The sequence below is a fragment of the Monodon monoceros genome, unplaced genomic scaffold (assembly GCF_005190385.1).
Source record: "Monodon monoceros isolate NGI ecotype Baffin Bay Population unplaced genomic scaffold, NGI_Narwhal_1 Super_Scaffold_4, whole genome shotgun sequence".
NCBI lineage: Eukaryota > Metazoa > Chordata > Mammalia > Artiodactyla > Monodontidae > Monodon > Monodon monoceros.
The window spans coordinates 52,596,843-52,611,936 of record NW_021703781.1 but is presented as its reverse complement, the minus strand read 5'-3'; the positions used below and the strand labels follow the sequence as shown (position 1 = coordinate 52,611,936).

Here is a 15,094-nt window from a genome sequence, read left to right as displayed (position 1 = left end):
GAACGTGTCCCGAAGTCAACACCCCCGCACAGCAGTTTGCTAAGAACAAGGCTAGTTCTGCCAGATGCTGACAGGTGAGCTGCAAAAAGGGGTTCCATGGCCGAGTATGTTTGGGAAAGGCTGGCTTAAGTCAAATTAAGCCCGTGATTTATTGCAGGACTTTTCAAAGTTTCGATAGACTGATGTCCACTGAGAATCTCCAAGGGTGGATGGAAGGTGTAGTCTTTCCTGAACACAGACGATCACGAAATCTTTTCTCCAGGCAGCTGGCAGAGACCAGGGTTCCACAAAGCACACTTTAGGAAATGTTGGGAAATGTGAGCAGGGGGAATTGGGGGTGATGAGGCAAAGAGAGGGGGATAGAGTCACCCTGGGCTCGTTTTTTCCTCTTGTCTAGCTGAGGCAGGAACTCGGCGGCTTGAGAAATTTCTCCCGCTGAATGCAGAGGTGCCCATCAGAGCTCTGCAGAGCCCCAGCTGCCGGCAGCTGCTTTCTCACCTAGGCTAAGCTTTGGTAGAGTTTAACCTCGGGTTTTCAGGTGGGACTAGACGAGCTGGAGGTACAGTCTAAAAAGGCCCTGGTTTGACAGAGAAGGGCAAGGGTCGCTCGCTGTTGTGAAAGCTGGGCACCCGGAAGCCGGCAGTGCAGTCCTTGGAGGCCCCCCAGGCATCAGAAGGCGATGACAAGGCTGCCACTGCCTCGGGAACAGCCATGAGGATGGCAGTCTCAGTCCACAGTCCCTTTTCCGCAGTCCTGAAATCCAGAACGCTCTGAAAGCCTCAAGTGCTTTTTTTAAGTTCGTGGGAAAGTGAATTGATAGCAAAACCTGTCCTGAGCTGACGTGAGCTATTTATGGGCTATATTTATCCCACCTAGTGTGACTATTCGTATATTTCACTGCAGAAATATTAATGTGTTTAATTACAGGGTGCTGCCCCAGTCCCTGATGGGGGTGTTATGTAATAAACGGTGTGTGCACTGTGTTACCTTTCTGACACGTGAAAGGAAAAAAAAATCTCAATCTCTAGACACATCTGGTCCCCGGGGATTGCGACGAGGGCCCGGGAGCCCGGGGTGGTGCAGAGCGGCCAAAGGACAGTCCCCGCGTGCCGACCCGGGGCCCCAGAGTTTTCCCCTGCGGTTCCCACAGCGATGCTGGGAGGGAGGAGGCACAGCCGTTACCCCCAACTCTCAGATGAGGAAACCGAGGCTGCGGAGAGGATAAGGAACCGGCCAAGGCCCCGAGCAAACAGGAGTCAGAGCTGGACACAGGCTCAGGCCCTCTGAGTCGGCACCTGCGCTTCTGTCCAGGTCAGGCTCCTCAGTGGCCCCTGTGGGCCGCCCTCCCAAGCCAAGCAGCTCTGTGCAGACCCCAGCTGTGGCTCCTCAGCCCAAGCCCCACCCCATAGACGCCGGCAGGACCCCTGGATCTGCCTTCCGCTCTGCTGGAAAAGGGCCTTCCCCTCCTCCTCTGCGCCACTGGGAGGGTCAGGCAGAGTGGCACAGCTCTGCCTCCGTGCCAGCTCCCTGGAGTCTGGCGAGCATCCCGAAGGCCAGCTCCAGGCCCCACAGACGATGTGCCAGCCCCTGTGGGTCCCCGGGGTCTTAGGAGGTGCCTGTGTGAGGCCACTCAGAGAGCACACCCTTTGTCCTCTCCCAGGTAGAGCCACCTGAGGAGCCTCATGTGCACAGCCCTCACCCACACACACTCACACTCACCCACTCACTCTCACACTCATTCTTACACTCGATCTCACACTTACGCTCATTTTTACTCACATTCTCACTCTCACCCACCCACTCACTCCTGTGCATTCCTACACACTGACTTTCACACACTTATCCTCACACTCACTCTTACACTCACTCTCCCTACACTCACCCTCACCGCACCCCTGCAGTGCAGAGCTGAGGTCCCGGAAGCACCTCAGAGGGTCCCCCTGTCTATGAACGGGAATAATCGACCTCCAGGCCCTTTGGGGGATGGGCGGCGCCGTGCTAAATCTTTCAGGTGCGTCATCTCATTTACCCCTTGAATTAAGCTGGAATGCAGTTGTTATTGTCGTCCCCATTTCCAGATAAGGACACTGAGGCTCAGACTTGCCCAAAGTCAACAACTAGAGCCTAGAAGTAGAATCTCGGTAGAACCGAGCCTGAGACTCAGTCCCGTTTACTCTAAACCCCGAGTTCCTGACCACCGCGTCACCTGCTCCCCTCAGGCTGCGCCCATTGCCTCTCCACAAACCCTCACCCCATCGGAGTGCCGACCCCACTGCTATCCAGTTTTCCTGGAGTGTTGGTGACACACCTGTCAGAGCTCAACTTCCAGCCCCTTCCTCGATTTGGACTTAGAGACCCACCCGCCAGCCCGGACCATTTCTTCTGAGACCCAAATCAGGTCCTGTGGTTCAGCAGAGAATGTAGGCGGCAGCTCCTGGAGAAAGAGACGTCCTTGGTTGAGTTTGGGCGTGAAATACTGGCAATCCCAGGGTTGTGCTCGTGGTGCGGCAGGAGCGCAGTGCAGACCGCGAGATCCCGGGTCAGCTCCAGGCCCCAAGACCCCGTGTTGAGGGTCAGCTCAGCACCCAGGAGTGGGCACACGGTTCCCAAGTTCCTGAGGGCTGGGCCGGCCATTTTCATAAGCCTCAGAGTCTCTTCTCTCAACTGAGAATCCCTGCGTGTCCCCAGGAGAGGGGTCGCAGCTGCCTAAGCGCTCACCGTGCCGCAGGCGACCGTTCACCTGTGGCCCCAACCCCTGCGGTAGGTGCCACACCGGCCACCAGCCCTCCCTTCCCTCCTCTCTCCAGGGGTGGCCACGTACACGGACAAGTTGTTCAAGTTCCGCAATAACCGCTGGGAAGACATCCTGAGTGACGAGGTCAACGTGGCCCGCGGCGTGGCCAGCCTCTTTGCCGGGCGCTCTGTGGCCTGCGTGGACAGGAGGGTGAGTCCAGGGGTACATGGGGGCCTGGGGAGAAGGGGGGCACACAGCGATGTGTTGGCCAGGAGGGAAGCCCCAGGCAGACGTCCCCGGACAGAGCATGGCTCCCGAGGGCAGAGCCCAAGACCGCTCCCACAGGGCCTTACACATAGTAGGTGCTAACATACTTTCACACCCTTTCTCCCCCTGAGGCCTTTCCAGCAACCAGGGGCTGTCATCATTGTGTCCACTGGACAGAGGAGGGCACTGAGCCCCAGCTTGGAGCAGGGACCTGTCTGAGGACCCAAAACAGATTGGTGGTGTGGCTCAGACATGAATCAGAATCTCTCAGCTCTGAACCTTGTGTTCATTCATTCATTTATTCAACTCTTATTTATGAAGTGCCTACTATGTGCCAGGCATTGCACCATCAGTATTTATGGAACAAATGAAGTCACAAGCAAAGTGGCTCGTGGGTGGGTGAGTGGAGGGTTGCCTGAATTACAAGTACTTTAGTTAACCCATAGCTCCATCAATCCTTTCCCGCCCGGCTAGTCCACCCGGCACACAGGTGCTCAACTCGGAGTGCGGGGGAGAAAGGCCAAGTGGCGAGGGCAGGAGCAGCTGCAGCCATCTGCCCTGTGGGGCACCCACCCCCCACCCCCGGGCGTGCGTCCCGGCCAACCCAGCCAGAGCCAGAGCGTGGAGTGGAGGTGATTTATCCCTCCTGTCACCTGCTTGCCTGCCGCCCCCTCCCTGGCTTTACGAAACAGTCCTCACTAAATCAGGGACCCAGCTGCTGCCCAGCTTCCATGGGAGCATCTCTGGCCCCCATTCTGGGGACGGGCACAAGGGGGCCAGCTCATTTCGGGACTGAGATGGGGACTGATATGGCACCGAGGGGACTGGGCATTCAGCCTGATCTTCACAGCGGGGGCCTCGAGGCCTTGGGAGAAGGCAGGTGCCAGGTATAAATACTTATTTCTTATCAAGCTGGTGCCGGGAAGAGCACCAGGCCGGGCTGTGAAGCCACACTTGGCCCTGACCTGACCCGCCTGGTGGGAGGAAACCGGGAGGCGGCTCAGCGAGCGGCCCCGGGGACTGGGGGTTCTGGGGGGCGCCAGGCCTGGCCGCGCTGCTGCCAGGCCTCTTCCCGTGTCTCCTCCTGGCTTCCTGTCTCACCCCTTCAGGACCAGGACTGCCACACTCAGCTAAGGCAGGAATCTTCTCAGCACTGGTGGGAGGGCCTGAAGGTTAATCACAAAGAGACTCGCTCTGTCCTAACAAGGTCATCTGAACACCAGCACACTTAACCACAGGAGGGAGGCGCCATGTGAAGTGCAAAAAGAGAAAGGAAAAAAGAGACACTTTGGCACGAAGCACAGGGGGCGGGCACCTAGTGGCTTGCTCACTCCCTACTCAGGCCCAGCCTCAGGGAACTAGAAAACGCCCACACAGCTGGTCTGCCGCCAGGAGAGGGGCTACTTTCTGCATCCAGCCACCACCTTGGCAACCCCTGAGGCCTGAGAACTGTGGAGAGGTCAATGCCAGTGTGGAAGCTGAGAGACAGGGATGCAGTGTGGTATGGGAAAATACAAGAGCAATCATAACGTTAAGAATATAATATTAACATAACAAAAACAATAATAATATTATAATAGCTAACGCTTGTTAAACTGGCCACGTGCCAAGCTCTGTGCTAAGTGGTTTCCACGTACCATCTCATTGAATCCTCAGAGTAAGCCTATGAGGTACATGTTATCATTATCCCCATTTTACAGGTGGGGAAACTAAGGCTTCTAGCAGTAAGCCACTTGACCTTGGTCACAACAGTAAGCGGCAGGCAAAGGCAGGAATTGAGCCCTGCCTGGCTGAAAATAATCAGATACCTTTCACCTCCCTGCTGCCCTGCCTCCGGGTAAGCCCGTATCAGATACGCACTTCTAACCCCACGTTCTGTTACAACGTGTGACCTACTCCTTCCTCAGCCCCACAACCCCTACCCCCGTTAGCATACCTGCTCCAGACTAGCGTCAGCAGCATTGCTAGAAGTGCGAATTCTCAGGTCCTACCCCACTCCACCCTCCAGACCTACCAGTCGGAGCCCCTGGGGGTGGGACCCCGCAGCCTCGGTTTCAGCTGGGCCCAAAGGTGACTCTGAATTATGCTAGAGCTTGACAGCTTCACACCAGGTAATAGCCCCAACCCCTACGGTGTGCCGTTCTCTCCCGCTCCCCTCGCAGCCCTCATCCGTTCTCTGTCCCAAACCTGGAACACCTCTGCCCTTCATCTTCAGGTGCCTCATCACTCATCCACCTTTCTGAATCCAGCTCAAAGCCGATCTCTTACAAGAAGCGTTCCCTGATCGATAATGATTATGCCTCATGTTTATATAGCATTTTTATCTTTTCAAAGACCTTTCACATGCGTTGTCTCATTTCATCTTCTCAGCAGCCCTGCCAGGAAGCAGGGGGGTTATGATTCCCACTTAACACGTGAGGAGATACGGCCAAAGTGGGCGAGGGACCTGCCCAAGGGCACAGAGCCAGTTAGGGGCAGAGCTGTGACTAGGATCCAGACTGACAGCCCCAGACCAGTGGTTCTCAAAGTGTGGTTCCTGAAAGAGCAGCACCAGCTTCACCTGGGAACTTGTTAGAAATGCAGATTCTTGGGGCTTCCTGAATCAGAAACTCTGGGGATAGGACCCAGCATCCATGTTTTCATAAGCCCCCCAGGTGATTTTGAGGTTGGCTACAGGGTGAGACCCACTGCCCTTGACCCAAAGCTGCAGAAACACCTTCTTTCCCCTGGAACTAGCTCCCCCTCCCAGAATTACTGTGGTCAAGTTCACATGTGAATTTCTTCAGTCTTCTATAACTGTAACACATCTATGTTTTTCTGTCAACCCAATACACTGAAGTAAGGAACTAGGTATAAATGAATTTTATAAATATCCTAATTTCTAGCAGAGTGCATTTCAGTTCATCTGGGCTTAATTGCCCATTTGTCGATGAGATTGCTAACAGCTGGTAGGGTCAGGAAGCGTCACAGTGGTGGTGCACTTTCCCCTTTGGCCCCATTCATTCTCTCTTCATCCAGCCATTCCACACGCATATACCAAGCTCCTGTGATGGGCAAGAACCTTTCAAAGTTCTCCCCTAATCACAAAACCATGTTGTAACGCAGTGCAACTCAAAGTTCATTTTTGTGTAGGGATCACTGGGGATCTTGTGGCAATGCAGGTTCTGATTCAGCAGGTCTGGGCTGGGGCCTGAGAGTCTGTATTTCTAACACGCTCCCAGGTGACACAGATGCTGCTGGTCCAGGGACCACTTTGAGTAATAAGACTTGTAAAGCATCGATTCCCAGGTAGCAGGCTAGAGACTCAGGGAACCAAAAATGAAGGGGCCGAGAAGTCTTTACAGAACAGGTTGGCCACCTTCTCCAGCGTCCTCCCCTCGACAGGCCCCGCCTTGCTTTGTACATTCTGACAGCATTGAACGAACTGTTTGTGGCTTCCCGACATTCATCGCTCTCTGTCTCATCTCTGCCTGGAAGGTTCTTTCCCCTCCACTTCACCTGGCCAAGACTTCTCTTAGAAAGCCTTTCCTGAACTCCCCATGGCTAGGTGCCCTTCCTCTGGGTTAAGAGCCCCTCTTCTGTGCACCCAGGAAACCCTGTACACACTCAATCAGACATATAATTGTTGATGCATCTGCTTCCGCCAGGAGACCCTGAACTCCTTCCTTGGCTTCACCCACCTGTTAGACCCAAGTGGCTCCCAATCAGTTTCCCCAAAGAAAATGGTCCCAAAGAAGGGATAAAGTGACCAGTTAGGTGAGAGGGGCTCTCATGGGACCATTGGACGGGAAATAGAAGAAAGCAAAGAGGGCTGAAAAGAGGTGGTGACAGAGCACACTTTGCTCTCTTAAATTCAGCTGTTTTTCCTGGGTTGTTTTGTGTTTATAGCTTCCTTCGTTGTTGTTTTTTTTTATTTTTTATTTAAGTATAGTCGATTTACAATGTTGTGCTAGTTTCAGGTGTACAGCAAAGTGATTCAATTATACATACATATATATCTATGTTTTTTAGATTCTTTTCTCTTATAGGTTATTACAAAATACTGAGTATAGTTCCCTGTGCTATACAGCAGGTCCTTGTCAGCTTCCTTTAAACTAGACTATAAGCAACCTAAGGACAGAGACTTGGTCTTAAGTACATTTATACCCCAGCACCTTGCACATCATTAGAGCTCAAGAAATATGTACTGTCTGATTAATTGGAGGGAAATGCTGCAAGGGATAAGAGGAAAGCTAGAAAACTGATTGAGAAATTGTGTGGATCTCTTGGGAGAAAGAAGGTATCCATTGAAGAAATAACACCATTATAATAACAGGCAGGAAAGAATCTTTCATCAGCTGTGTCTTGGACTAGAGAAGAGAATGCCTACAGCAAGGAGGAGCTGGTGCCCAGGGCTTCTCCTGGATGCAAAGGGGAAAATATACATACATATTTGAGACAATGTTATAAAGGCAGGAGCAATATACTATTTCCTTCTGGTAACGTGGGAAAAACAAGGGGGTGGAAGTGGGAAGGAGGAGCCTGGCGTAGCTGAGCCTATCGAGCTACCCAAGTGGAGGAGTGAAGAAGTACAGGGTGGAGGTGGGGCAGGGAGATGGCTCACGAATTTGCTTGTCATCTTGGCTGGAGCGAGCTAGAATGGGAGAGCGAGACTGAGAATAATGGGAATTGGTAGATCAATCAATCAGCAAATATTTATTGAGCAGCTACCCCGGCTGGCAGCTGGAGAGAGCTCAGCTGGAGGAGAAGGCACATTAGAAAACTGTCTATAAAAAGGTGGTTGTGGAGGAGAGGGAGGGATGTTCTTCTGGAACAGGATGGAAGGAAAAGCGGGGCCGCTTTGCTGTAGGACTCTGGGGGTGTCATGCGCTTCGTAGCCTCTATGAAAAGCACCTCTGGAGTTGTGTCGTGCAAGGTCACGCACGCCAGACCCCGGGAGCAGAGGCCGAACCTGTGAAAGAGCTATGGTCCTGCGAGAGGAGCGGGGGAGCTGCTCTCTGGGCTCCCCGCCCCCCTCACCCCGCGCCGTGGTCCTGCTCAACTACCCTCCTTCCCTTCCTCCTCAGGGCTCCGGACGCTACTCCATCTACATCGCCAATTACGCCTACGGTAATGTGGGCCCTGACGCCCTCATTGAAATGGATCCGGAGGCCAGTGACCTCTCCCGGGGCATTCTGGCGCTCAGAGACGTCGCTGCTGAGGCTGGGGTCAGCAAATACACAGGTAGGCGGAGTGACACGGGGAGGTTGTGAGCTGGAGGGGCTGGGGGCTGGAACCCTGCAAGGCTGAGTCTAATACATCAGAGACCACCGGAGAGGGTGGGTTTGTGTCTCTGGGGAGGGAGGATGAAGGCTTTATTCCATCCCACCACCCATAGATGGCTTCTTCCCACGCGACCTCTCCAGATGATGAGACATCTGGCAGGGGTGGGCTTTTGGGGGGGGCCCAGTGGGTGACGTCAGACAGCCAAGAACATCACCACATCATCCTCTCCTTGGAACCTCTTGCCCCATTCCCTGCTGTAACCCAAATGATGGGTGAACAGGTTCTGTAGGAGAAAACTGACAAATCACAGAGGCCAAGATTTAAAGCATTCTTTATTGCCAAACAGCAGATGAAATTATTTACCTACACATAAGCGGCCAGGAATTGAGTGCTAAATCCCTAACCTTCAGCTGGGTCCCGTCTCAGATAACTGAGCTCAAAGAATTGTGTTCTTGTTCCAAAACCTCTCCAGCACTTTTTTTGAAGTCACGCTCCCTGCACATCTTTCTGGATGGGAGACCTATTGTCAGAGTCTCTGACAGGGAGATTGTTCTAGGGAAGGCTCTTTTTCTAATTCCAGCACGGCTGCTGACTAAACTCTGATAATCTGCCAATAGACTGCTGATGGCAGAGCAATCCAGTTCCTGTTTGGGGTGCCAAAAATCAGGAAGCCAGAGGTGTACACAGCTTCTCACGTGAACTCTGGCCTCACTCACACCCAACCTGCACTTTGGGTGTAGAAATTCCCTCAGTGGTTGACCTTCCCGATATATCCATCCCAATTTGCACTGCAGAATTCCAAGTGGCAGCTGGCCTGGATCCAAATTTGGGGGCTGGAAGGATCCTTGAAGGGTCATTTGGGCCATTCCCCCTGCCTCCAGACACCTGGGTGGTGGCATCATCTCAAAGTCCTACCCAGAAAGGGTTGTCACAGCCTCTCCCGAGTTTACCATGCCTTTCTCCAGCCAGCTCTCCGCCTCAGTGAGAGGGAAAGATTGATGTTGACCTGTCTGACAAAGTTTGTGGGAACAAACGGCTAGACAATAAAACAGTTTGCACAGCTCAGCTCCATCAGAATGCGCGAGAGCTCTGCCTGGGAACGTGCAGCAGAGAGGCTGAATGTCAGTAATAAACCATGTTTTCCTGGGAAAAGGAATAAACATGCAGGAGCTTCAGCCTCAACTTGTGCAGACAATTTTTCTGAACAGTTCTCAGTTCTATGCACTGGGCTGGTTTGGCAATTAAGTGCCTTGATCTGCAGGAGAAGGAGGGTAGACTGGGGAGATGAAGCCCTTGATAATGATGAGCTGGAAGGGAGGCAAGGTCTGGGAGCGAGGGTTATACACAGAATCAAAGAATTCAGAAGGCTGGGTGTGAGCATATAGGGGACACTGTTCACGCTGGTGGGGCTGGCAGAAGGGCTGGCAGGAACCAGGGACGGGGAAGGAGGGGACCAAGAGGAGACCGCTGAGGAGCACAGGGTGGGGATAGGGGTACCGGCCAACTGTGCCAGGCTGTGCTGGAAGGACGGGGCAGCTCAAGGAAGGGACAGCAGCTTTCGTGGAGCATGCAGGCAGGCCGGGGCAGCTGGCATGCCCAGAGGACATGTTAGAGCAGCTTTGCAGACTTCCAAAAGCCATTTGGCTGACAAGAACCTATTTGGCCCACCAAGTTACTATTCTGTCTGCCCGCCTTCCCAGCCCACCCTTTCCCTGCCCTCCAAGCCCCGCAACGCTACCGTGCAGCCCCCGTCGTCACTCTGTTCACAACACATGGACATCTGGCTGGAAAACTAGCCCAGAGCAACCTCCTGAGCCCCAGGAATGGACCCCAATGTAAGGGCCTGATTGCCGAGGCTCTGCCACGTGGCCAGTGCTCAGCTCCAGGCTGGTGCCCTGGGGCCTGGGGAGTGGGGAGAGACGCAGGCAGTGAGGGAAGCAAGCCATGGCCAGATGTGCAGTCAGGTCCCCGGAGCCAAGGCACACAACACCCATCTGCCAGACAGACCCTGGAGAACCTCCTGTTTGCAAAAGAACAAATCCAGGTCCAGAGAGGAGAAGAGACTTGCCCAAGGTCACACAGGAGGTTTGCAGAAAAACTAGCACTTAGAGCCCCGGCCCCTGATGCCTAAGCTGCCACAACCAGCTGACCTTTCTGATGACCTCCAGCTTGAGAATCCTGCTCCAGCCTGCAAGACAGAAGGGGTTGGTGAAAGAGGAAGGGGCCCGACCACCGAAAACTCAGCCCCCGGGACTGGCCCTCTGGACTTTAATTGCGGCTCCCGGTTTTTTGTTTTTGCTTTTGTTTTTTTGCCTGAAACAGCTGCCTGGCCTGGGCTGCTCAGGGTAGCAGTGGGTTGGCCCGGGCATACCGGTCTGCAGGCCGGGCAATGGCGAAGCCCGCACCGGGCTGTCCGTCTCCGCGGGAGGAGGAGGGGAGGCATGTCGTCCGGACTCGGGATTCTGCCTGGGGCCGCCGCTCTACTGGGTCTACAGTGCCATCTAGCGGCCAGCGCGCCCGCTCTCGGGGGACTCGAGGGCCCCTGGAGGGCGGCGCAGCCAGAGCTGCTGCTGGTGCAGAGTTGAGCAGAGGGAAGGCCACTCCCCCATGGTTCCTGGTTCTCCAAGACCCCCGCTGCCTGCAGCCTCTTGGAGCCTGAACTGCCCTGCATGGGAATCCTGAGAACTAGTTCTCCCCATGAGAGAGCCAGGCAGGAACTCAAGGTGGGGGAAGGTGGGAACCAAAAAGTTTGCACTGCCTCTCTGGCCCCGAATGATCTCAGGAACGTCCCATGGCCTCTCTGAGGACCTTGAACTAGCCGTCAAGTAGAGCTGCTAAGTGGACAGGGTCTGGAGCCAGAGTACTGGGTGCAGATCCTGCCTCCACCATGTCCTCCTTCCCAGGCAGCAGTGGGCAACTTATTAACCTCTCTGGGCCTCAGTTTTCTCACCTGAAAAATGGGGGGTATTAAAGGAGATAAACATAGAGCATGCCTGGCACAGGGCCTAGCACATGGGCGGTACCCACCGAGTGTAGCAGACATCAACACCCTCCTCTGAGGTTCTGAAGGAAGGATGCCAGGACCCTCTGCTGGGCATCTCCTGGGTGTAGGGAGCCCAGGGGGAAGCACAAAGCAAGCAGGGCTAACCCCTGCCCTGGAGGTATTCTGATGTGTCTCCTGGCATGTCCTCCAGTCCTGGGCACAGGCGTGGGCATCTTCAGCCCTGTTCCCACTGGAATCCATCTCTCTTCCCTTCTTCACTCTGGACCCTGTCTCGCCCTGGCCTCTACTCCCTCCCCAGGAGCTCTGCAATTTGGCCTCACCCTTTTAGGGAGCATCTGTCCAGGCTGCAAGGTGGTGATTAAAGAAGACTTAGAAGAAATTTGAAAAGAAAATGAAGGTGGATTTATGATATTGGGCGGGCAGTTTTGCTGTTGGCTGGGAGCAGCATAGAACAAAACAGAGGGCAGATCTGATTTACAGGAAGTAAATGGAGGAGACAGAGATGCCTACAGCCCAGCTGAGGCCTTCTGGAGGACCCCTACCAGCCGCTCCAGAGAGGTGACCTGGGGCGGCAGAGTGGGGGCCTCAGAGTCTCCCGGGTTCCCAGGCAGTGCTGGCCTTTCAGTGGGCATGCAGCCAGACCTGTCAGCTGGGGACAGGCAGGGCTAGGTCCTCAGCCAGGGCCCGGGACCCCCAGGGAGTAGAGCCACAGGCCCGCCAAAGCCCCAGGAAACACGGAGTGTCAGAAGCATAAGATGACTGACAGGGAGGGACATCATTTTTTATTCAAAGCAAACACAGATGTTATAGAATACAAATGCAATCTTGGTACACATTTTCTTCAGCTAAAACAAGAGAGTTGGGTTTTTTTTAATGTCAAGCCTATGGCTGGCCATTCTGGGCCTTACCAGGAGTACAGATCCCACTTCTGCTGAGAGGGAACTTGAGTAGAAATGTTTGAGAGCATGCTGTGGGGAGAGAGTGGCTCTGGGGTCACTCAGACGTGGGTTTCAACTGTGATCCATTGCCTGCTGGCTGCAGTTATGCCTCCCTGAGCCTCGGTTTCCTCACCTAGAAAATGATGAGGTGAGGTGAATCGTGCATGTTACCTAGTACACAGGACTGAACTGGAGCTATTCCTGCCCCTCCTTTTCCTGCCCTCCCTCGTGAAACAGCTACTTCCAGCCCCCTCCCTGCCTCGGGGGGTGGGCACACAGAGAGGAACGACTTCCCTCCTGTACCCACCAGGTGCCCAAGGTTTGAAAATCCCCACCAGTGGACAAATGATGGAGCCTGTCCTCCTGCCACCCCATCTCCCTCAATGTCCTGCAGGGACAGACCAGAGGGATTAGGGGTGAGTGGGAATGTCCTTGTCTAATACCCTCCACACCAGTACACTCGGAACCCTGCCCAGCATCTGGACCACTCTCAGAGGACCCGGGGGTAGCAACACCAGCCCTAACACAGTATGATTCTGTGTTAGAATTTCAGGAAGTTTAGGCTGTTATCATCCTGCCCTTCTCACACCTCCTTCTCCAACACACACACACACACACACACACACACACACACACACACACACACACACACTGTCCATTCCTCCACCCCTGCATGTTCCAGTGCTTTGCTATTCTTTTACAATATCTTGGATGTTCTCGGCAACCTGCAGGCCTTAGCATCCACTAGAATCATTAATCAGCAGAATAGTCCCACAGGTCCAGGTTCCTTGTCTGACAGCCTCGCCGCGGCGCCCCCATGGTGCAGACTGTAGAGGGGCCCAGGAGGATGCACTGAAAAGTAGAGCTGGAAGGAGTCTTGCAGACCTTCTCATTCCCGCCTCCACTTCACAGAGGGAGACCAAGGCCTGGAGGGCACACTTCCCAAGTTCCTGCCTCCAGAGAAGGTGCAGAGGCCGGGCAGCCCCTGGAGGCTTTTCCTTAGCACTGCGAATCCCCTGCCTCTTCATCCCAGGCCCTCTGCTGTACAGTTGCCGCAGCATGCAAGCGCCCTGCTCCCAGCAGCCTCTCTTTCCCTTCCCCACCTCCAAGCCCGAGGGCTGCCCTGATGCAGTCTAAGAGAAGAATTGGCTGCACCCAGATTGGACTTGTGTCTACATCTCCCAAGTGTAGGGGTGCAGTTCTTAAGGGTAAGCGGGGCTGCCCCGTGGGCTCAGGCCCACTGAGCGGATCAGAGGGGGTGTCAGAATGTGGCAGGAGGAAGAGGGGGCCGTAGGGAAGCATTTTCCCTTGTCACAACCTCTTCCACCCCGCCTGGTGGACAGAGTGAGAAGCCTTCAGGAAGGGATGGGCAGGGAGCAGCATTCACACCCAACAGCAGAACAAGGAGGCCTTTGAAGCTTGAAAGTGCTGGAAAAATAAAGGGACATTATTCACCCAACAGGTGGGAAATAGTCCCACTAATGACTCTGTGGCACCTGACGTTTTCCAAGGTACCTTCCAAAAACCAGCTCACTTAATATTTATGACAACCTGGGAAGGGGCTATTATTATTATCAGTCTCGTGTTATAGGTGAGAAAACAGATGGCCGGAAAGGTTCAGTGACATGCCCAAGGTCACACAGCTCGAATTTCCTGATCCCCAGTCTTTCCTACCAACCGGTGTGCCTCTCCAGCTTCACCTGGGGAACTGCTTGCCCCCAAGAGGATGTTCTTGCCTCAAGTATAAAAGAATTAATTGATGTGAAGTGGAGTTCAACTCCCTATTGGAACATCATTTTCCAGGGCTAAATAAAGATGTTCCTAACTGCCCCTGGTAGCCCCATAAGGTGTGTGCTAAACCTTAAGAGGCCAGGAGACAGGGTGGATGTAACAGAGAAGACAGGGAGACTTAGGGGGAAGAGCTAGGGGAGGAGGGGAAGGTCCAGGTAGAAGATACTTGCGGAATAAGGGGCCTCTGTCATTGACCGGGCAGGGAGTGGGAGAGTCAGGCTACACTTAAGATGGATGGATTTTATTAGTTTGAAGAGAGCTAACATGATGGACCTGGAAGTAGAGTTTCCCCTGCGGCCTCAGCGAGGGGTGCAGGCACCTGGCTGTCCCTGCCTCAGACCCCCATTTGGCTCTCCATCCTGAGGCTGCTGGGGCTCGTGCCCAAGAGGCTGGCTCCCCGGCTGCCGACTCACCTGCTCCCCAACTGTGCAGCAAACTTGCCAAGAAAGAGGTGTGGGTAACATCTCTGTTATGGTCCAGTTGCCATGGCAATAAATTGTCACTAATTAGTAGTGTGGTTACCATGGCAATTTTCTAGTAATTACAGGTTACAAATGGTGCAAGGCTTCAACCCAAGCCAATTAGTTAATTAGAAAGATTTAGAAATTTGTCCAAGAGGGAAATAACCTGCCTTGTAGAAAATGAAGGGAATGTGTCACAGCTTGGGAGCCAGAGGCAGAGAGGAAATTGGAGGATGCTGGAGCGGTGGAAGAAGGATGGAGTTGCATGGCAGCAAGTCCCGGAGCCCCACCTGGAATTGCTGGGGACCCAGACAAGACCGAGGGTTTCTCACCAAAGCCTGATCCTGGGCTGGAGTTTGGCAGAACCAGGGCAGGGACAGCTGCCAGCAGCCACTCAGCAGCACTCTTTGAATGGGCAGAAGAGGTGCCCAGGTTGTAGCCCAGCACCCTCCCTGCTGGCTTAGGAAAAGAAAGGTGTCTGAAAGCCTCCCGCCCTGCCCCACACCTGGGCTCTCCTAATGAAGGCTCTCCCTGGAGTATTGTGGATTCAGTGGCTCCATTTTCACAAGGCTTGAGCTCTCCTTGAGAGCTAATTAGATTACCTGGGAGAAATCCGGGGGCACAGGGCCCAGGA

General features: G+C 54.0%; 1 protein-coding gene across 4 annotated transcripts in view; it reads left to right on the top strand.

Annotated features, from left to right (window-relative positions):
• The window catches only part of CRTAC1 (cartilage acidic protein 1), a 132,788-nt gene that overhangs the window by 90,046 nt on the left and 27,648 nt on the right, over window positions 1-15,094 (top strand). For all 4 annotated transcript variants that reach the window (XM_029245573.1, XM_029245572.1, XM_029245569.1 and 1 more), the window contains 2 exons: window positions 2,808-2,944; window positions 8,068-8,224. In XM_029245573.1, coding sequence (XP_029101406.1) covers window positions 2,808-2,944; window positions 8,068-8,224 — 294 coding nt within the window. The remainder of the gene's footprint in view (window positions 1-2,807; window positions 2,945-8,067; window positions 8,225-15,094) is intronic.